The 23621-nt window shown below is 41.0% G+C and overlaps 1 protein-coding gene across 3 annotated transcripts in view; it reads left to right on the forward strand.

Annotated features, from left to right (window-relative positions):
- Positions 1-23621, forward strand: part of LRBA (LPS responsive beige-like anchor protein) — a 609418-nt gene that overhangs the window by 452344 nt on the left and 133453 nt on the right. For all 3 annotated transcript variants that reach the window (XM_058666763.1, XM_058666762.1, XM_058666764.1), the window contains exons 45-46: positions 11621-11761; positions 13049-13168. In XM_058666763.1, the coding sequence (XP_058522746.1) occupies positions 11621-11761; positions 13049-13168 (261 nt within the window). The remainder of the gene's footprint in view (positions 1-11620; positions 11762-13048; positions 13169-23621) is intronic.

Below are 23621 nucleotides of genomic sequence, written 5' to 3' on the forward strand. Positions count from 1 at the left end.
TACTCCAATGTATGATACATGCCAAAACCCACCCCAATTCTGTATATTCAGTGGGATGTTGAAAATACATTTTTTAAAAAAGATTTATTTTATTTTTCTTGGAAAGTCAGATTTACAGAGAGAAGAGACTGAGAGTAAGCTTTTCTGTCCACTGGTTCACTCCCCAAATTGCTGCAAAAGCTGGAGCTGAGCTGACCTGAAGCCAAGAGCCAGGAACTTCTTCTGGGTCTCCCACGCGGGTGCAGGGTCCCAAGGTTTGGGACCATCCTCCACTGCTTTCCTAGGCCACAAGCAGGGAGCTGGATGGGAAGTGGAGCAGCTGGGACTAGACCCAGCACCCCTATGAGATCCTGGCTTGTGCAAGGCAGAGACTTAAGCCCCTAGGCTGTCATGCTGGGCCGAGACCACTTACATTGAATGTGATTTTCTGTATGGTCAGTTTAGATCTGTTTTCTTCTGGATTTTCCTTCATCACATTAGTTATTTGTAGTTTGTCTTCCTATATCCTCCTCCTTTTAGACTATGATTCTGCTTTTTCTGCAATAGGAGAACAATGGAGACTGAATTCTATTTTATATTTTCAAAGGTTCATGCTGCTTCCAAAATGGCCACATCAGCCAGGACTGTGCCAGGCCCAAATCTGGAGCCAAGAATTCCACCTGAGTCTCTCACTTGGGTATCAGGGACTAAGCTACATGAACCATCATCTCCCACTTCCAGGGCACTGTATCTGGGAGCCTGGAAGCGAAGTGCTGACACTGAGACTGGCTCTCTAGTATGGGAGGAGAGTACCAAAAGCTTCAGCTTAGTCCACCCTGCCACCGCTCCTGACCCGTACTTCCTCTTAGGGTTTTTTTTTTTTTTTTTTTTGCCTTATGTTCTAGAACCAGCCCCAAACCATGGGCAGTTGCTACATGTAGTGGCCAAAATCTGAGCTTCCCTGGCTTATGTCTAGTGCCTCATAATAGTGACTAGCGCTGTCCTACCACTTTACCAAGTAGGTCTGATATGCGGTTGTAAGGTGCAATTAAGTGTTAGTTTAAAAGAGGGTAAACCGTAGGAGTTTTATGGGCTGAGAACCATCTCAGTTGGCACAGGAAAAACAAGGTAAATTTTTAAATAATACTTACCAATTGAATGAACATTTATTTTCTGGCCCATCTCCCTGTTGGCAGAGTCAGTTCTTTAACTTGTTCCACTTAGAGTATTGCGTGTATCCATTGTCAGAACCACCCTCAAGACAGTGCTGGAGCTTTACAGGTGCTGGGCACTTACTTCATAAAACATGACAGCTTGGGGAGTTTTGTAGAATTTGAGAATCTCTGACCCTTGCTTGCCAGGAAGTGGGCTTTTTCTTGCAGTGTCATAGCTGTAAACCCTCGGTCGACTGCCTGTCAAGTGTCAACATTGCTAGAAATTAGCTTCAGAAGTGTTACCTAGACTTAACTAGCTTTAAGATCCACAGCTTTTCTTGAGCCTTGAGAGTTAGAATCTCTCCTGTTGCAGCTACCGAATATTAGAGATTATCTCACTAAACTGATTTCCTCTTCCTCCCGGAAGCTACCACCTGCCTCCAGTTACATTTGTACAACCATACTTTGATCTTTTGTTTGATATTTGAGAGTCCTTGATAGTTTTCAAATGTTTTGCCATTCAGATTCTTGTGTACATATTGACACTTTGGCTTGCCATACCTTCTGTCTCATATTCATATTGATTTGGTTATTTGCAAAAAGCAGTTGGTCAATCCAAATCAGGCTATGATAACTGTATTTATATTTGCATATCTGGAAATTCCTCTTTTTTAGAACTGTGATCATTTTTACACTTTACTGTAAGTTGTTGAAATATTTGGAGTCTGTTAGTCCAGATTTAAGTGGAACGATAAACAGTTTCTCTACTCAGGGTTGAATTAAACAGAACAAATATAGTTTCCCTCATTTGAAACACTTGTTATATTCTCATGTCTTTCAAAGCAAATAGTGAATTTTAAAGGCTGAATACTCCTCAAGTAATTTTTCGTTTTATATATCTGGCTGATGCATGTTAGGGAAACATTATTATCTATTTTACTAATAGCCCTTTGTACAAACATGTATCTGAGCTATGTAATTTTAATGGCATCAGCTGGTCCTTTAAGTGGTAGGTGAATATATCTACAAATGGATAGATTTTGTCACATGTACACCACGCCTCTTCAGTGTTAATCATTTTCATGACTATCCTCGAATTTTCTTTAATTATCCTTGGACTTTTAGGGCATTTTCTTGGGTTATTCTAGGTATGTACCTCTACCCTGACTTTGGGTTATTGGACTGATTTCTTCAACTTTTGTGACTTCCTGTAATAAAAACTGCTTAATGCCAACTGCCACTGAGTAGCAGCGTTCTGAAAGCATCGCGGCCAACTCTGCCAGCGTGAGCATGTGACGTGATTTAGATTCTGCATAGGCACATAAGTAAAATGGAATACTTTCTTCTTCCCAAGATGTGTTCATTACATGGAAAGGGTACAGTAGTTATATGGTTAGCACCACTTGTAAGTGTATTTTCAAGGGAGCAGAAAGCACTCTGATAGTTGAGAACAAAAGTGCCTATTTGTTAACTCTAAAAGCCACAGTAGTGTGCTGATGGAATTTTTTCCTTGACAATATTAAATAAAGTCTAGAGCATGTGAAAATAAGTGCCAAACCGTTGCAGCCATATATAGTGTAGCACAAAACATGCCCTACAAGGCAAGGCTGTGTAAAAATGCTGATCAGGCTGCTTGTTCCAGTTGTCATTGAGATAAAAGAGCTCCTCCAACCCCCCAACGGTGACGAAGCTGCTTAAATGACGGGGCGATTTGTTTATTTTCCTCATTTAATGGTGGGGGAGGAAGGCGGGTGGTGAAGGCAGCCAGAATAAAATTCACTTGGTTCTTTAAACAGCTTCAAAAACACAGAGAACTAAAGCCTTCAGAGATGTGAGGATATAAAAATGAAAGTTAAGAAGGAATTCATGAAGTGAAAATACTCAATTTTTGTTCTCTCCCCTTTTGATGAAAAAACTATTCTTGTCAAGCATATTTCCCCCACAACAATATTTTTTCTTTCTGTTTTTTTTTTTTTTTTTTTTTTTTTTTTTTTTAATTTTTGGGGCCGGCATGGTCCTTGCCTTGAATATGCCGGGATCCCATATGAGCCGGTTCTAATCCCGGCAGCTCCACTTCCCATCCAGCTCCTTGCTTGTGGCCTGAGAAAGCAGTTGAGGATGGTCCAAAGCCTTGGGACCCTGCACCTGTGTGGGAGACCCAGAAGAGGTTCCAGGCTCCTGGCTTCGGATCGGCTCAGCACTAGTCATTGCGGCTCACTTGGGGAGTGAATCATCGGACGGAAGATCTTCCTCTCTGTCTCTCCTCCTCTCAGTCTCTCCTCCTCCTCTGTATATCTGACTTTGTGATAAAAATAAAATAAATCTTTAAAGAAAAGTATAGTGGCCCTTACTCCCAATCCAAACTGAGCCCTTCCTTTCCATTTCTATAGCTACCTTCTAAAGTGATGCATAGAGAGACATTAGGTAGACATAAAAATGAATAATAAGTTTTTTAAAGGGGATTAATCCAAAGCTCTGATGGAGGCCTCTAAAGGCCTTGCCAATTCAAACCCAGTGTTTGTTTTATCAACCCACCAATCCAAATGATTCTTCAGTTTCCATATTAATTTGAGTCAAGGGTGGATTTGACACTTGCTGCTGCTATAGCTAACTGATCAACTGTTGCTAATCACTTCACTTCTTGGAGACTTCCTCTATAAATTGAGAAAGCTTGCAGATCTGTAGCGTTAAGGAGTTGTGAAGATGATTGTATGACTTGTGCCTCGTATCATGTTAGTATCATATAGAACAATCTATTTGCCATGGTTTTTTTCCCTGGATTTTCCCCAAATCTCATTCTTATGCCCTGATTGAGAATGGCCATTTTTTTATGATGTAACATTTCCTGAATTCCCATCTCCTGAACTCCATCTTCTGAATTCAAAGTGGTGGGTTTTTTTTTTAATGTGATTTATTCATGTAAATCAGATACCTTACAGCTAATTAACAATGTTCAATTCTTCACTGTGACATTTTTACAATGTAGACCTACAGAGGAACATCGAGCTTAATCATCTTGTTGCCCATTCCTGTGGGGCCTTTTCCCTTCACTCTTCAGTGCCCGTGTCTCAGGCTGTATGCCTCCCCTTGTTGGATGGGGAGATAAGATCAAGGGTAAGGTTTCCTTGCACACAGCCTCTTCCCCCTAGTGAGTCAGGCTTTGTCTGTGTTCTCGGATGAGGATGCGTCTCATGTCCTAATCGTGCTCTGTGCACCTGATCATCACGGATGGCTTTGAGTCTGAGTACAGTTGCAGGAGCCATGCTGTCTTTTTTTTAAAAAAAAAAAGATTTATTTATTTTTATTGGAAAGGCGGATATACACAGAGGAGGAGAGACAGAGAGGAAGATCTTCCATCCGTTGATTCACTCCCCAAGTGGCCACAACGGCTGGAGCTGAGCTGATCCGAAGCCAGGTAGTAAAAAAAAAAAAATGTTCTGAAGAAGGGCTACTTTCAGACTCAGCCTCTGCATCTGTCAGGTGTTGTCCCTGCCTGGGCCTGGCATCTTGTGCCTCTTCACTGCTGACTCCTCCACATGCCTGTCCTTTAGCATCTTTTGTACCAGGATTGTCTCCCCCTCCCCCTTTCTCTTCAAAATCCTCCCTCTCCTCTGATTCTCCTATGTTGGGGTTTAATGATTTTGCAAAGCAAGCCTTTACAGCAAGATAAGAAAAACTTTGAGACTTTTAAAGAGAAGTTTAACTTCAGCAAATTCTTTGCTTTGTAGAATCTCAAAGACTCCTTGCTATTTCCTGCAGCTGCCTTACCTTTCATGACTATCAGCCAGTTCGGGAGTTTAAGCTTCAATTCCAGAAGGGTGGACACAAATGGTAACAATTCATAAGAACTTTCATAAGAAAGGAAGGAATTCTGATGTTGATAATGACATGACTAGCAGCTGTACTTGAGCCTGTATGTTGTCACAAGGAGCTCATATAAGCATTTATCACAATTTAGCATTATAAATCAATGTATTAAATAAAAGCCACATTTGAAAAATGAAAATTATAGGATTGTATCGGAATTAGGATAACCAACTTGTAATACAATCATTTTTTACAGCGAAAATGTCCCGAAGAAAGAATTTTAAACAGCCAATTTGAGTCTTCAAGATTTAAATTGATTTTGAACTTGGTTATTTAAGACATTTCATCTCTTCATTATTAAAATGTGAGTGGAGTGGGTGTTCTAGCAGTTATGACGCTGCTTGGGGTACCCAGTTCCCATATCTGTGTACCTGGGTTACAATCCTGGCTTCACTCCGGAATCCAGCTTTTTGCTAACGTGCACCCTGAGAGACAGAGGGTGACAGGTCATTGGGTTCCTTGTATTCGTGTGAGAGAGCCAGGTTGAGTTCCCAGCTTCTGGCTTTGGCCTGGCCCAGCCTCTGCTCATGTGGGTGTTTGCAGAGTAAAGCCTCGAATGGCAGCTCTGTCCCTCCTGTCCTTCCCTGTGTCTGTGTCTGTGTGTGCCTCCCCAATGCATAGAAGAGGGATGTGCACCTCACGTGCTTGTTGCGAGAATGCACAATCTGTCTTATGTTACAGCTATAAAATCTAGACGTAGGTTATCTTTATTAGATAACTTCCGATAACACTTTTTAAAATTTAAGACTAAAAAGGAAAAAACAGACCCAGCTCACTTTTGTTATCAGAGGGGAGTCTGTTTTGCTTTTTAAAGGAATTTTGAAATCTAGAACTTAAACACTTGTTTATTTGAAAGGCAGAGTCACAAAGAGAATGGAAATGAGAGAGAGAGAGAGAATCTTCTATCTCCTGGTTCTCTCCCCAAATGGCCGACATGGCCAGGCTAAAGCCAAGAACTTAGAACCCATCAGGTTCTGCCCCGTGGGTGGCAGGAGCCCAAACATTTGGTCCAGTCTCTGCTCTCCTCCAGGTGGGTTAGCAGGGCGCTAGATGAGAGAAAATAAAGGAGCCACGACTCAAGCCAGTGTCCGTAGGGTGTGCTGGCATTACAGGTGGTATCTTAACTCTCTGTACCGGCCCCTAGAACTACTTAAATAATGTAGTGGAAGATGATTGTTCCATAGTAAAATTTGTAGGCTTCTAGATTATTTTTTTTTAAATAGTAATTTTGTTTCTCATTATGTTCTTGAGGTAGGGAAATTGAGCTGACTGAAACTACTGCTTCAGATAATGTACAGCACCATGTTTTTGTTTCCTGTTTTTACATTAGGAGGTTGTGAAGTTTATTGTTCTTCATTAATAGACTTCATTAATTTCATCTTTTATCCTAATCAAATAGCCTGAGAAATATTAATTATTATTCTAATAATCTACTTGGTATTAAGAACTGACCTGGACCCTTTACACCTGTAATATTTTTATTAATTGATAAATTCGTTCTCAAAGAAGGTAATTAAAGTGCATTTTTATTGTAATACTCTTAGGAACTCATTTCACTTGTTTTCTTTAGTCCACCTTGCTTTAAAAGGTAGCAGTACTATTTCATAAACAAAATACTTGTCCCTCCATGGTAGGTGTCCTCTTTGCTATTTGTGAATTTCTAAGAATGTTCTGAATATCACAGTTTTTGGAGGAGGAGTATTCATTTCATTTTCAACAGGGTTTTGTTTTGTTTTGTTTCTCTTTTTTTAGTTTAATTCAGATTCTTATTTCCACTTTTCACATAGTGCCATTGTTGCTAATTGTGACACTCTTTACGTTGTAACTTATTCTGGTTTATTCTGCATTATGTGAACCTCTTTCTCGCACTATTGAGATTTGCTTTTTATTTTGTATGATTAAAAAATCTCATATAATTCTATAGGTTAGCTTTTTTGTAGTATTTAAAATTATTTTTTTATTTCTTGGGTAAATTTATGTTTTCCAGGCTTTGAACTTGAATTATACTACTTTTATACTGTCTAATCAATACCTATTCGTATTGATTTTTTTTGCTAAGACATTATGGCAATTTTTAGTGACCAGTGTTTTTGATTATCTGCCTTTAAAATTTTGCTGATTTTTAAAAAATAGTTTTGGCAAGCTTGTTAAATTGTACGAAGAACTGTGTATAGGATGGTAGAGCTAGGCATCTTTCTGAATTGTCTTGCAATTGTTACTCCTAATAGACTGCATAAGGAAGAGGGACCATCAGCATTTACTTCTCAACCTTCTACAGAGATGAATAAACATTCTGAAATGCTGATTTAGACAATGTTTAAAAACTGCTAGGGTGCACTTTGGTGTATGGCTGACTCTAGCTTAGTTAAATGTTTTGCAACATTATAACCTAGTTGGATTCAGCTCATCTTTTAAAGCAGTTGTCAGAAAAATATGGGCCAGCCTGGTAGAATGTATTAGCTCAATACATTGTCTCCATTTTATTATGAAGCTGCTGAGGAAGCTGTGATATACAGCACTGTCATTACAGATCTATTGTTAGGACGGTTCCACAGTCGTCTTTGCACTGCCATTAATTTATAGCAGTAAACAATATGTAGCCTTCCAACTGCAGCAAAGCAGAATCTTTTAATGAGGTGGATGTTATTACCACAATAAATCAGCGCTTTCGCGTAATGTATAATTCAATGTGTGTATTCCCACTGTAACTTCTCTGAGTAAGCTGATAGTGTATCATTGTCATTGCACAGCTCCACTGGTATGGATTTTTTTTCTTAACCTTCTTTTATTTGGGGACTTCTTTTTTATATGCTTGCAAATAAATGTGGTGTGTCTTGATAGCTGTCCTAGAGAAGGTTTCAGAAACCAACTGTAACAATAAGAGCCAGAATCAATACTGGATTCTACCTACTTGGATCTCTGCATGAGGCCATTTTTTTTTTTCAGGCACTAGTGAAATCGATCCTAATTGGTTTTAGCATTATATTCAAGAAACGTGATTCTGTAACTATTGATTGGGGGCGGGTTCTCATTTGGAGAGTAATAAAAATAGGAGCAAATAAAGTGAGTACTTAATATGCTGCAGAACCATACAAAAGGAGCATTGATTCTGTTTTTAATTCATATAATTTGTCTTCCAATGATTTTATTTCTTCGTTCTTTCCTTTTGCCTTGCTTAGTCCTCAGGGACAGCAGGTAAAATAGGCTTAAAGGCTTTCCAAAATGGTTCTGCAACAAAGAAAGGAGCTGGAGAGGCAGTTCCTTTCTTTACTGGTGTACATCTAGTAAATCAGGTGTGTCCAGAAACTAATGTGTGAAAATCAGGCATTTTAAAATTAGTGACAATAACTTGAAATGGCAGTCAACTAAATCTTTTTTTTTAAATCTGCATCTAAATGTTTATGGTGATTTTAAATATCATTGATTATTTTTAAAGCTTTGAAAGAGGGTGGTTTCAAATATAAATAGAAGTTCTGGGGGAAATAATAGTTAACTGATAGCCAGAATGATAAATGGTGCTTAGAAAATCATATAATATGAGAAGGTAATAAACTGATCTGGACATTGTTTGATTTTTTTCAGTAGGATACTTCTGAATACAAGGCTAAATTAATTATTTTTTCCCTATAGTTTAACGTTTTTGCCATAAATAGGTATCTCTCTTCTCTTATGAATGAGGCATGACTGACTCCTAGAATTTCACAAAAAATGTAATGCAAAAGACCGTTCTACATTTAATTATGTAATGTTGCAATGTAATGTTTTTTTCCCAATGAGTCAATACGAGTAAGGAATAGGGAAATTTTTAGAGATCCGAATGGTTTAGCTTAAGAGCTGTTATTTAATGCAGTTGATTTGCACATTCTTTGAGTCCCAGGATCTTTGAGAATCTGACGAATACTGTTTTCCTTTAAAAAAAAAAAGTACATGTGCATAGTCACATAATTTTTAATATTATTTGATGACATTCTTATATTTCTTGAGTAATAATGGTAAAACAGCAATAGCACCAACTAACATTTATTGAGGTTTTGTCTCACGCCACCTAACGAGGCTTTACATTTTCATTTTGTTTTACATTTAGAACTATTTTATTTTGTTTTATGATATAGTTCCACAGGCTCTGGGGCTGCCCGTGCCCTTCCCCGGTGTCCTCCCCCCGGACCCCCACCATTGATTTCCCCTCTAGTTTTACAGTGGATGTCCTTCACGAACACTCACAAGTCCGTCATGCGGCTGTTGAAGTGTTTCCCAACAACACAGGCATGGACATTGTCAGAGTCCATCAGCTTACTGTTAGGGTATTTCCAGTTCTTTCCCTGGGGGTCCATCTTTGGTCTGTGTGCACAGAGACATACAGCATTTTGTCTCCATATCTGAACATACCAGTCCTTGCTACACGTCCATTATATGTCCCCTAAAATACAGAACCAGTGAGCAAAGTCCACAACAGGGTGAAAATAAATTTCCATCAGCTTGTAGTTAACAAACTTTTGCTATAAAAATGAAAATGCATCATGAGAGCGGTGAAAATGGGAATCGAAAACCTTGCTGTAGGAATAGATGTTAGTGCACGACCCTACTTGAGATTATAAATATCCATTTCAACACTGTTTTGCTACATATCATGAGAAATGAAGGTCTAGCTTTTACTTGTAATTCCTTCAGTGCCACAAGGGTCAAATACAATCATTTTATTCTAATGTCTTCCTAAATTCTTTTTTTTTTTAATTTTTTAAATCTATTTTATTGTATTGTTGTTGACAATCTTTACATAGTTAATTACAGTTAGAAAAAGAAAAAGAAAAAAAAAGGTTCAGGGGGATAGGGAAGTGGGTAATACTATTGTGTCCATATTGTTTCCATCATGTATCTGAGGTAAAGGAGGATATTGAGGGAGAAGCCCCACCCGGTTTCCCGCCCACCCCGAGTCCCGGATGTGGGGCATGCTCTGAGATATGTGCTCGAGTGGTGTTAATAGTTCTCCAGGTATGAATCGCTGCCAGTTTCGCTCGATGAGGTCATCCACTGATTGATATGGTCCATCATGAAGTCTCCGTTTGCCCCATATATCGCTGCCAACATATAGCTGAGATGAATGATTGATCTGCTCTGTCTTCTGTCTTTTCTTGATTAGAGTTCTGAGTCCAGCAGTTCGACTGGGGAGATCTCCAAAGAAACTTTGAGGTATTCCCAGACTAGTTTCTTGTATGTTCTAGCAAGCACAGGGCCCGGCACAGTCCATCACCCCGATCAGCTGGTGGTTGCAATTGCTGGGTTGGTTCTGTTTTCAGTCCCGAGTTGCACTGGAACCAATGGGTGTTGCAGTCCAGTCTGGTTCGGCCGTTACATCAACCAGTGGGAGCTGCAGCCTAGTTGGGGCGACCCACAATAACCCCCACCAGGCCCGCCCCCTACCCTGGTTTGCCAGTATGTGTAGCAGAAGACCAGTCTGTCCCCCATCCCATTTGGCTCTTGTACTTGTCAGTGGGTATTAAAGCTTAGTTCTATCTAACCAACTCAACCTTCCAGCCCTCACGGGTGTTGTTGAGTGCCTCTCTATCTAGCCATCCCAGCCCCCGTCCTAGTTTTCATGCCCTCCCACGGGAATAGTGACCCAAGAAGGGGGAACCCACTTTTTCCCTCCCAGGTCTCTCTGTCCCGGTTTATGCACTCTTTATGTGGTTCTGTGATTTGACTTGACAGAATTAGTCTCCAGTGCCAGCTTCTGCGGCTATGCCCAAACATCCCTCACCCACTCTAATTTATGCTTGCACCAGCAGGAATAATCAGTCCAGCCTGGCTTTTCCCTGGTCTAATCCACTTGCAGCGCACAGGTGTTGTAGCCTTGCTTAGTCTGGTCTGTCTCTATCCCAGTGTCTTCCTAAATTCTTAAAGCTCCTATGAAAATAGTAGCATTCAATGAATGTTGTGAGGCACAGTCGTTAGGTCTTGATGTACTTACTCATTTTATCTGTTGAAACTACCCAGGTTCTTTTCCACTTTGCTGTGCTGCTTCTGGGAACTCTACTGCAACATTGTTTTCTGGTGTAAACTCATCATCTGGCTGCCCTTCTCATTCTGTTATGGATTTCCTGGAGTTTGTGCAGTCATGTTTGATCTTTTAACTTCTGGTGTTGCTCACACTAGTAGAGCATTCTAGGTACTTCTTAATCCACTCTCCAGGTATCCTCTTCCTTGCACTCAGTTTCTCCATCACTCCTACTCCTCTTCCCCGCCTGGTATTATTTCATCCTCTTCTGAGTACCGGTAGAAGGCGAGCCTGTGGTTTAAGATTCTGTCTTCGGTTCTTGATTCGAATGAACTAAGTAGGCCTTTGCAGGGACTTTCCCAGATACCCTGTAGCCAAGACTCACTGTCATCTGATATTCTTCTTACGGGCAATGAAAAGCCTTTCTGCCACAAAAACTAGACTGATGGAGGAGCGATAGATTTCACCTGTGTTGGAAAATAATTTTGCATTTCACTGTTTGCATGAAACACTTTGTTTTCATATAAATATTATGTATTTTAAAAAACGTCACTTGCACACCAATAGGATACCATTACAAGGAATAAAGAATGGTTTCTGCTCTCTTCTCTCCCCGTCCCTTTGGCAGCCGATAGGAGCTCTGAATCCCAAAAGAGCAGCGTTTTTTGCTGAGCGTTATGAATCCTGGGAAGACGATCAAGTTCCAAAGTTCCACTACGGTACTCATTACTCCACAGCAAGCTTTGTTCTTGCCTGGCTGCTGAGAATAGTAAGTTCTGTTGGAATAATAAGCCATGCCGGCATGTACTTAGTGTTGTAGAGAATATTAGAACTCCTCATTGTGGTTTCCTTCAGTTCAGATTTTATAACATAGTACTACAGAATTGCCTTAAAAATATGTTAGCTCAAGTTCTGCAAATTTTTTCCCCTCCAATTTGCCTCTTCAAATGGATATGTTATCGGAATCTAAATTGCAACAGGTTCTTTTCCAATGTAATCTGTTAAAAACTAAAGTTTCATTAGCATGATATAGTGTTTGTATATTTTGGAAGCTTCAGTAGCCTCAAATAGCCTAAGCTCTGTTTGTAGGTAACCCATGCCACTGTGTATTGATAATATGTTGGTCAAACAAGCAATGTTTCTATAAAATGGAAAGGTGATTCATCTGCTAGAAAGTAATTTCTTTGGGAAAGCATTAGCAGCACATCATTAATTAAAGCTTGTTAGAAGGGTACAGCCAGACATAAATCCTACAAGTAATTTATAGTGCTTGGCTAATTTCAAGCAATTATCCACTAATACGTGTTTAAGTGTTCTTTAACTAAGAGGAGGCTTTTAAATCTTCCAAACGTTTTTCTTTTCTTAATCATAAATTAAATATTGATCCATAACAAAAGGAAAATCACATATTGAGCAATTTTCCTGTACTAAAGAAAATGCATGTCATTTACGTCTTATGTTGTTCAGAGTTTTCTGAAAGAAAGAAAATCGGAAGAAAATGCTGCAAATAATAAATTTTAAAAAATGCTCTAACATACTTCTGAAGCAAAAATAATGTAAGAGCATGAATATAGCAATTTGGATGGAACTCCCATCTATACCTAGTATATATGCTTGTTAATTATTATTTTAAGATTGATTTATTTTTATTACAAAGGCAGATATACAGGGAGGAGGAGAGACAGAGAGGAAGATATTCCGTCCGATGATTCACTCCCCAAGTGACCGCAACGGGCCAGTGCTGTGCTGATCCGAAGCCATGAACCAGGAACCTCTTCCAGGTCTCCCATGCAGGTGCAGGGCCCCAAAGCATTGGGCCGTCCTCCACTGCTTTCCCAGGCTACAAGCAGGGAGCTGGATGGGAAGTGGAGCTGCCGGGATTAGAACCAGTGCCCATATGGGATCCTGGTGTGCTCAAGGCGAGGACTTTAGCCGCTAGGCCACGGTGCTGGGCCCAATGCTTGTTAATTATTAAAATGTTTAGATGCAAACATTTATAAAAGGCTACCTTTTTGTGCATGAAGGAAGATATGAACTTACTTGCTTATTTTTTTAGGAACCGTTTACGACATATTTCCTAAATTTGCAAGGAGGCAAATTTGATCATGCAGATCGGACTTTTTCATCAGTTTCCAGAGCTTGGCGAAACAGTCAGCGTGACACATCGGATATTAAGGTACGGAAATAATGCATTTTACAGTTGTTGTTGCCAGGGTGTTACTTGCTGAGTGGATATTGAACATGTTTCTCCCCACTGCCTGCACGGTAGGATGAGACCTCAGTGAAGTGGCCGAGAACTGCCTTATAGCAAATGTCTCTAGTTTTCTTCTGTGTGTATCTTTGCCTGTCTGTTAGTCTTTTATATCTCGGTTTATCTGCCTGTCTATGACCCTAGTTGTAGATTTTTTTTTTTGCCCTCCTCCCTGGAATCTTCTGTTGAAGGAGGCATGTATTGTGGTTACAAGGCACAGAAGGCAGCGTGTTCAATGGAATAATGGAAGTCCAAATTCAACGAGTGAAGTTACTGTGATCTCACATTTCCACAATTAAAATAATCATTTTTTTTTTACCTGCTAGTGGTACTAACCACATATCTGACTCTACTTAATGTCAGATTATGTTATTAATAATCAGAAGTAGAGGTTGTTTCATCTGTGTGCAGTTATACTACCATACAAGACGAAACCCCTGCCCGTCGGCTGGTACAGTCCTCGCTGTACTTTCCCTGACAGAGCATCTATTTCTGTATGACACCATGCTAGACGTACTAGAGCGAAATGCGCCCATGATTTTGAAGCTTCTTATAGCATCATAAAATGATGTGACTTATACATAGATTACATAAAAGAAAATAATAAATGCTTTATGAGAAATATTCAAAGTATGAGAAGTTACGTTATTGATGTGTATATTATAGTGTAGTGCCTTAACCATTTTCAATATAACGATAATTGCATCTTACATTCAGATATGATATTTTAGTCTAAAAATGTATTCAAATACTTTATTAAAGTAAAATATTACTCATATCAAAGATGTTTTCTGAAGAAAATATCATTCTACGGAGAAATACTCTTTTAGGTTGAAATATCTATCAGGATTTTTTCATCATAAAATAATGTACTTTAAAAAAAGATATTTATTTATTTTTGTTGGAAATAGAAGAGGAGAGACAGAGAGGAAGATCTTCTGTCCACTGATTCACTTTCCAAGTGGCAGTAACAGTAGGGGAGCTGACAGATACTGAGTCATGATCCCTGAGCCGCCTCTGGGCGGTCCCAAGGCTTTTGGCTGTCCTACTGCCTTTTCAGGCCACAAACGGAACAAAAGAGAAGTGAAACAACCAGGATACAAACCAGCACCCATATGGGATCCTGAGTGTGCAAGGCAAGGACGTTAGCCACTAGGCTACCAAACTGGACCCTTTATCACAAAAGAATGTACACTTAAAACTATACCATACTGTCTTCCTCTCTGCCTCTCCTTCTGTCTATAAATCTGCCTTTCAAGAAAAAGTAATACATTTTTAAGAGAGGAAGGTGGCATGGGGAGACTGGTGCAATGGCCCAGTGACTAAATCCTCACCTTGTGCACGTCGGAATCCACGTGGATGTTGGTTTGGGTGCCATCGGCTCCACTCTCCCAGCCAGCTCCGTGCTTGTAGCCTCGGAAAGCAGTCGAGAATGGCCCAGATTCTTGGGATCCTGCACCCGCATGGGAGACTCAGAAGAAGTTCCTGGCTGCTGGCTTCAGGTTGGCTCAGCTCCGGCCGTTGCAGCCACTTGGGGAGTGAATCGACAGACAGAAGATCTTTCTCTTTTTCTCTCCTACTCTGTAAATCTGCTTTTCTGAGAAAAATAAACAAACTTTTAAAACATCTTTAAAAAGAAAAAAAAAAAGCTATATCATATTGTATTGGAAGTGTCAGGAGATATTTTGAAATGGAAAAGTAGATGAACATAGATTTGAATAGGAGAGATTTAATACTTGCTATTGGAATGTATCTGTTCTCAAAGTCATTGTATTTCTTAATTAACTTTTGAGAAACAATAAGTGCTGTGGATGCAGGGGCCAGCACTGTGGCATAGCAAGCGAATTCTCCACCTGTGGTGCCACTGTCACATATGGGCACTGGTTCATGTCCTGGCTGCTTCACTTCTGAGCCAGCTCCTTGCTAATAGCCTGGAAAAGCAGCAGTGGGTGGCCCAAGATCCTGAGCCCTGCACCCATGTGGGAGAACAGGAAGAAGCTCCTGGCTCCCAGCTTCAGACTGGTCAGTAGCAGCCATTTGGGGAGTGAACCAGTATCTCTCTGTCTCTCCATTTCTCCAATTCTGACTTTCCAGTGATACAAATCTGTTTAAAAACTAAAAGCTATTATTCTTTTGTTAAGCTTCTCATGACTAAACTATATCCTCATCCTTGGCTTTGGTCCAATAAGTATAAACAAAGCAAAGTGGTGAATTTGAGGATTATTTTTCCTACTTTTTAGAAGAGATGAAGATTGGGCTCGGCGGCGTGGCCTAGTGGCTAAGGTCCTTGCCTTGATCCCATATGGCCGCTGGTTCTAATCCCGGCAGCTCCACTTCCTCTCTATCTCTTCTCCTCTCAGTGTATCTGACTTTGTAATAAAAATAAAATAAATCTTAAAAAAAAAAAAAAGAAGAGATGAAGAGCCTCCTCTTTCTGCCTTTGTAAGTTTTAGACATTCCTGTTTAATGCTTTGATGGGCAATAACTGTATATGATAGCTTATGTTTTGTCTCTTTTTCCAAAATCTCAACCTTTCTTCGTCCCTGCTGTTTGATTAGCATCTGTCTAGATCCATTTCCCTGAGTGCTGTCTTTAAAATACCCCAGATGTAGATACATAAAAGAAGATGTATAAAAGCAATTTACTTTTTTTTAAAGATTTATTTCCATTACAAAGTCAGATATACAGAGAGGAGGAGAGAAAGAGAGGAAGATCTTCCGTCCGATGGTTCACTCCCCAAGTGAGCCGCAACGGTCGGTGCGTGCCGATCCGAAGCCGGGAACCTGGAACCTCTTCCAGGTCTCCCACGTGGGTGCAGTGTCCCAATGCATTGGGCCGTCCTTGACTGCTTTCCCAGGCCACAAGCAGGGAGCTGGATGGGAAGTGGAGCTGCCGGGATTAGAACCAGCGCCCATATGGGACCCCGGTGCATTCAAGGCGAGGACTTTAGCCGCTAGGCCACGCCACCGGGCCCAGTATAAAAGCAATTTAAAGGTTAAAATCAATCCATCAGTCAAATCATGATCTTTCTATTTCGCATCCCTTATACTTCTCATTAGTCTGGTTTCTTCAGAGGCAGTGGTCCACAGTCATGTCCTTTTCCTTTGAATGATCCAATAGGCTGTAATAAAGCAACGTGTTATTATGACACAGACACTCTGATTTTAGTTCTGGCTATGGTGCCATTGTCACATCTTGTTTTCTAGCAGTGTTTCTGTCTCGGTCTCACTTGAGTATTCCAAGAAGCATTGGAGTTTGTAAATTTCTTTGTTTTCATTTTGTTTGAAAGATATTAACACACACGTGCACATACAGAGAAATCTTCTAAATGTTGGTTCACACACAGACAAGCATACTACAACCACCCCCAAAAGCCCAGAACTCTCAGGGGTGGGCTACGCTCACTAGGTGTCCAGACAAGTACCTGAACCATCATCTGTTACCACGCAAGGTCCAGCCTAGCAGGAAGCTGGATCAGGAATCGAGTCCCCAGGACTCAATCCATGCGTTTGGACATGAGGTCGGGTGTTACAAGCATTTACTGAAACTGCTGCACTAAATATGTTTTTGAAATATTTTAACAGTGTAAAAATATAATAACAGAATCTGCATTTTGAATAAGTAAATAATAGTTTTTAAAGAAATTTAATAGCAAGAATACTGTGTAAGAGTATATTTAAATTGCTGTCAAATAGAAACATTTCATTCAGAAACTGTGCTTCAGATGGAATTACCAGTGAGAGCCACATCCTCTATTTATATTGTCTTGTTAGAATTACTAGGGGCAGTTTTTTTTTTTTTAAGATTGATTTATTTCCATTACAAAGTCAGATATACAGAGAGGAGGAGAGACAGAGAGGAAGATCTTCCATCCGATGATTCACTCCCCAAGTGACCGCAATGGCCGGTGCTGTGCCAATCTGAAGCCGGGAACCAGGAGCTTCCTCCAGGTCTCCCACGTGGGTGCAGGGTCCCAAAGCATTGGGCAGTCCTCAACTGCTTTCTCAGGCCACAAGCAGGGAGCTGGATGGGAAGTGGAGCTGCCGGGATTAGAACTGCGCCCATATGGGATCCCGGGGCGTTCAAGGCGAGCACTTTAGCCACTAGGCCACAGTGCTGGGCCCACTAGGGGCAGTTTTACAATTATTTTAAAAGGTTAAACAGTAGAGGGAAGACAGCGAACTATGAAGGTAGAGGAAATCGTCGTATTGAGTGAACTTTGGAGTGTCCCCAAACTGTGCCTAATACAGTATATATCCTCAAAAATGCTTTTGTAGCACTTTACAAAGATGAAATGCTGTGAGGTAGTTAGGAGAGTTATTTAAAATCATCTCAGAAAAAAAAATAGCACAGGATTTGCAATTCCTTTTTTTGCCAAAGGAGAACTCTATCTCATATACTGAAATCCCAGCTTAGTGTATTCTGTCAATACTCAGAGAACAGTCTTACTGAAAGTAAAGGTTACTCCCATGAAATTAAAGGTTAAAATATGAACAGTTTTTATTTCAGAGAAAAAGCTTTATCAGACAGGCTTTTGTTTTAACATAATTTATCATTATTACTGTTTGGGTGGGGAATTATTTGTATTTCTGTGCATCCTTGATCCTTCCATTTCACAACTGACCTCTCAAAGCTTTGTTTGTTTGTTTTTCTGCCTAAAGAGACAGTTCAGGGGGATGATCCCTGTGGCGCAGAAATGTTAAGCTGTTACTTGAAATCCCAGCTATTCTGCCTCTAATCCAGCTGCCTACGCCTGGGTGGAGAAGTGGAAGATGATCCATGTACTTGGGTCCCTAACATCCATATTGGAATTCAAGGTGGACTTCCTGGCTCTTAAATTCAGCCTGGCTATTGCAGTCATTAGGGGAGTGAACCAATGGGTAGAAGATCTTTCTGTCTCTCTCTCTCTCTCTCTCTCTCTCTCTCTCAGTATCCTTCTCCCTCCCCCACTCTCTGTCTTTGTCAAATAAGTAATCATCTTTCCTTTCAATTAAGTTAATCTTTACATTTAGAAGAATCAACTGAAAAGTTGATCAGTTCTGTAAGTAGTTCATAGAAGTATATATGCAAGCCACAAATGGAAGCCACACATATAATTTTAAAATTCTTTTAGTCATATTTCAAAGATTAAAAGAACCATGTGGGCCTCAATTGGGGAAGCCACCATGTGGCGTGCCAACATCCCATCTGAGTGCTGCTTTGAGTCCCAGCTGCCATGCTTCCCATCCGTCTTCCTGCTGATGTGCCTAGGAAGACAGGAGAGGATGACCCAAGTGCGTGAACCTCTGCTGCTGCTCTGGGAGCCCGACTGGAGTTCCTGACCACTGAGATCAAACTTTGCAGCCATTTAGAGAGTGGACCAGAGAATGACAGATTTCTCTCTGTCACACTGCCATTCAAATAAATATATAAATCAACAAAAAAATTAAGGAACTGTGTAATATTTATTTGTTTTTACTTTTTTATAGTTTTGTTTTTTCTTATTGGAAAGATAGATCCCCAGAGAGGAGAAACTTAGAAAGATCCTCCATGTGCTGGTTCACTCCCCAAGTGCCTGCAATGGCCACAGCAGAGCCAATTCAAAGCCGAGAGCCAAGAGCCTCCTCTGGGTCTGCTACACACAGGTGCAGGGACCCAAGGCTTTGGGACATCCTCTGCTGCTTTCCCAGATCACAGGCAGGGAGCTGGATGGGAAGTGGAGCAGCCAGGACAGGAACTGGCACCCATATGGATCCAGGGCATGCAAGGAAAGGATTTAGCCATTAGTCTACCACGCTGGGCCCCATGAAATTATTATTACAATACCATAGTTAACCTAATTGTTTAAGTTATTTCAACATGTAATCAATATGGAATTATCAATTGTATGTATCCTACAATCTCTTTTCAATACAACACTTCAAGACGCGATATATATTTTACAATACATTTTCATTCATAGCAGCTGTGCTTCATGTGTTCAGTAGCTGCGGACGCATCTTCCATTCTCTGGGTCATTCCCCAAATGACCACAAGAACCGGGATTGAGCCAGGCTGAAGCAAGGGGCCTAGAACTCAGTGCAGATCTCCCTTTGGCGTGGCAGGGACCCAAGTACTGACACCTTCACCACTGAAGGGATCGCTTTCCGTTTACATCCTCCATGAGCAGCGGTGTTCCTGATATGTACTGTGTATAAACATAAACTGGCAAGCAGCAACAGCAATGTCCTCAGGTTTGCACAAAAGTATTGAAGTTGGATGAGGGAATCCTTCCTGAGATAAATAATATTTGTAAATCCTCTATAGATTTTCTATTTCAAACTTTAAAAAAAATTGAATGTAGAAATTGGAGCTCAGAATAGATTACTCCCTTCAGCCTAAACCTTGAGTTATGCTTGCCAAATCTTGTGAAACAAATCATAGACTCATAAAGCCTAAGTGAATTTTACCAGGCAACCACATCTAAATATTAGATGAAAGTGTAAACTTTTCAAGGCAGTTCATTGTCATTGGTCCGATACTCGCCCAGGTTCCTTGAGGCAGCCTGCTTTTCAACAGGTACTAGTAGTGTCAACAGATTCAGTACAAACTGAATTGCAGACTGAGAGAAAGATCCTCCATCTGTTGTCCCACCCTCCAAACGGTTACAATAGCTGGTGCCCAGCCAACCCAAAGCCAGGTCTCCCACGTGGACACAGGATCCCAAGGCCCTGGCCGTACTCCACCGCCTTTCCTGGGCCTCAGACAGGGAGCTGGAAGGCAAATGGAGCAGCCAGGATAGGAACTGGTGCCCATATGGGATCCTGGGAACATGCAAGGTGAGGACTTTAGCTACTAGGCTTTCATGCCGGGTCCTGATTTGCTTTCTTAAGCTTTCTTTTCCTTTTCTCTTGTAGAAAATAATTACCAGTTGAGTTAAGAGAATGGTAGGAGTTATAAATGTCACCTAGATTCATTTCTTTGGAATCAAGGTGATATTGTAAATGAATCTAAGGTGGAGTTGTTGGGAAAACTATACTTCTCTAGAAACTCAGATTTGAGTAAAATAATATGTTTCTAAAATATAACTTGTACTGACAGTAAAATGAGAGTAATACATTTGTAGGAATCCTGAGATGACGTGTGTTCTTCAAACTTGGTATTTAAATTGAGTTTGTGCACCAAAAGAGCTGCTGTCCTCTAGGAGATCCTGGTAACACAAGTCCCAGCAAGTCCGAGTCGTGTGTGTTCCCTCTCAGACTCAGCCTCTGAAAGGAGAAGGCAGAGGGAAGTGGGTATGGCAAGCCTAGCCTCGAAGCCTTTCTGCTTTGTGAGGGAGGTTGGTTTTTCTCCTGGGACAGTAGGTAGGGGCTAAGTGGATGTGCAGCAGAGAGGCATGAACAGGTGGTTTGCACAGATCCTTGTGACTGGTGTTGGCATAAGTATAGTGGACGGGTGGAAGCTCTTGGTGAGGTCTTAAAGTCATTTAGTAGGCACAAGGCACAGAAGCCTGAAACTTGGCAGTAGAGCCAGAGAATTGTGGATAGATTTAGGTGTATTTAGAAGATAACTGTTTAGATTTGATGGTCAATTTTGAATTTGAGTGGTAAAATGAGTTGGTGGGGTAGAGAGGGGTCTGCATTGTGATGTAGCCAGTTGAGCAAATATTTACAACACTGGTATACAGTGTGGCGGTGGTTTCTGTCCTAGTTTCTCCAATTCTAATACAACTCCCTGTGAATGCACCTGGGAAAGCAGTAGAGAAGGCCCAAGGACTTGGGCCCCTGCACCCACCAAGGAGAGCCAGAGGAAGCTCCCAGTTCCTGGCTTCAGTTTGTCATAGGCCTGGCCGTGTGGCCATTTGGGGAGTGAACCAGCAGGCAGAAGATCTCTATTCCTCTCTCCCCCACTTCTATTTCTTTTTTTATAGCTTTGACTTTTGACTGATTAAATTTAGAAATCTTTAAAATAAAATAAAATGGTTTGTACTTGTGTGCAGAAAATACAGAAGAAAGAGCGGGTTTTGTTCAGGGATGGGTATTTAGTTCTTTGCCTTTATGCAGATGGCTTCTTGTGACAGGCATGTTAAAATCCCCCAGGGCCCAGCAGGGGACTGACGCTGTGGGATGGCGAGCTAAACCGTTGCCTGCACACTGACATCCCATATCTGAAGAGTGGTTTGAGTACTGACTACTCTGCGTGTGACCTTGCTTCCTGCCAATGTGCTTGGATAGGCAGCAGAGGGTGGCCGGAGGACTTGGCCCCTACTCCTTATGCAAGAAATCCAGGGGGTGATCCAATCTTAAGGGTACAGTCTGAAGCAGCTTTAACCATTGTGGCCATTTGGGGAATGAATCAGTGTAAAAGACCTTTCTTTACAACTCTCTCTCTGCCTTTCAAATGAGTAAATCAATCTTAATAAGATAATAATCCCCCAAACACATTTAGATTAAGCTAACCTTCATTGATCATTCACTGTGTGTAATATACAGTAAAGAGTGCTTGGAGTTAAAAAGAAAAGTTAAACCCAGTTTTTTACTTCTGATATCCCTCCAGTTGGGTAGACAGGTCTGTATGTTTAATGTTTAAGTTTAGTGGTGGAAAATGCTTTAATGCTTTGATGCTTTGATGCTCTCCTGGTAGCTGCCTCCCTCCTCGACATCTCCATTTGCATGTGTAAATACATCTCAAATTCGGTGTGTTCAAAACCACACTGATTCTTCGCCTTCCTTCTTTCTCCTCTAGTCATCTTGTGTTCTTCCCCACAGTCCTTGGAGAGTGTGAGCTGAAGTCTTTTGCATGAAAAGCACTGTCCACCCAGCCCCGTCCAATATCCTGTTCCCTCTAGGCGTCCTACCTGCTCGCCTGTCCTCTGTTCACGCTGTTCTGGGTCACATGGCGCCTCCTAGGTATACTTCAGACACCCCAGGCACCTCTCATGTGACCATACCTTTGCTCTGACTTCACCTTTAAGCTGAGAAGTTTTCTGCAACTCTCACTCAGACTCCTCTTTCACCATTTCAGGTCTTTGTTCAGATACCACCTTCTCAGCGAGGCCTCCTGCACTCTGCCTTGCTCCCAGCTTTGGTTCCCAGTATGCTGCTCACCATCTGATATGCATTTTGTACGTCTTGGTTTGCTTGTTGTGCTTTTTGTCCCTGTGGAACTTTAGCTCTATCAGCACCTGGCCATGGAACTGTATGGCTCATGGGTTTGTCCCTAAAAAGCTTCAAGCAGTACCTGGAACATCGTAGTCACTAAATTTAATTTTGTTGGATTAATAATTTGGTAAAAATGAACAAACATGTTCAAAGCAAAGAAAATGCTTAATACTCTGGAAAATATTTATTGGTTTGTGCATTGATCGTGTTCTTGGTATATAGGAAACAGACAAAAAAAGATCCTTAAAGGCATTTGGGTAGAATATGAAGGCTTTCAGATAAACATGACTGTTCGCATCTTTCTGCAGGTCAGGTCATCTTTCCTGGGAAGAGTCATGTGGTATTTCTGGCTTTGTACTCCATGTAAACAGACACACATGACTGGGCTTCAATAAAACTAGTCAAGACACTTGTCAGATTATATCTGGCCCATGAGCTAGCTATATAGCGTTTATTGTAGTGAGATTTACTCGTGGGAGTGGAAAGTTTTGGTGAAAGTATGGAAAATAGATCCTGGAGATGGGGAAAGAAAGAGGTAGGGAGAAATGCTTAGGACGCTACTACAATTAGTTAAAAGAAAAATGAGGGGTGGCATAGTGAAGTGGGTTAAGCTGCCTCCTGAGATGCTGGCTTCCATTATGGGTGTCAGATTGAGCCCTGGCTACTTCAGTATTGATCCAGTTCCATGCTGACGCACCTGGGAAATCAGCGTAAGGTGGCCCAAGCAGTTGGGCCCCTGCCACCCACAGGGGACCTGGATGGAGTTCTGATTTCAGCCTGGTCATTGTGCAGCCATTTTAGGAGTGAATCTATCAGTGCAAGATCGCTTTTTTTCTCTGTATTTGTCTCTTCCCCTCTCTCTGTAAACTCTGACTTTCAAATGAATAAATGTTAAAAACAAAGAAAAATGACAAGCGCCTCAACTAATAATGGTAAGAAAACATGGGGATGAATTCAAAGGAGAAACTATAAGGATTTCTGTATGATTTAGCAACTGGTTGACAGAAAGGCAGAAATCTTTTCTAGGAAAAGCGAGGATGCCTGGACAAAGTAGAGGAGAGTGTGTGTGAACCACAGCAGCCCAAAGGGCACAGCAAAACACATGCGCATGAAGAACTGAGAGCTGAAAGTCATATACTGACCAAAGTGTTGCTGATCATGTAGTTTCTTCTTGCATGTTGCACTAAATACAGATTGGCTTACTGTTACAGCTTTACAAAAGAGGTCTGTATGAACAACCATTGATCATAACTTGGGTG

Source organism: Ochotona princeps, chromosome 7, assembly GCF_030435755.1.
Source record: "Ochotona princeps isolate mOchPri1 chromosome 7, mOchPri1.hap1, whole genome shotgun sequence".
In the NCBI taxonomy this organism is placed as follows: domain Eukaryota; kingdom Metazoa; phylum Chordata; class Mammalia; order Lagomorpha; family Ochotonidae; genus Ochotona; species Ochotona princeps.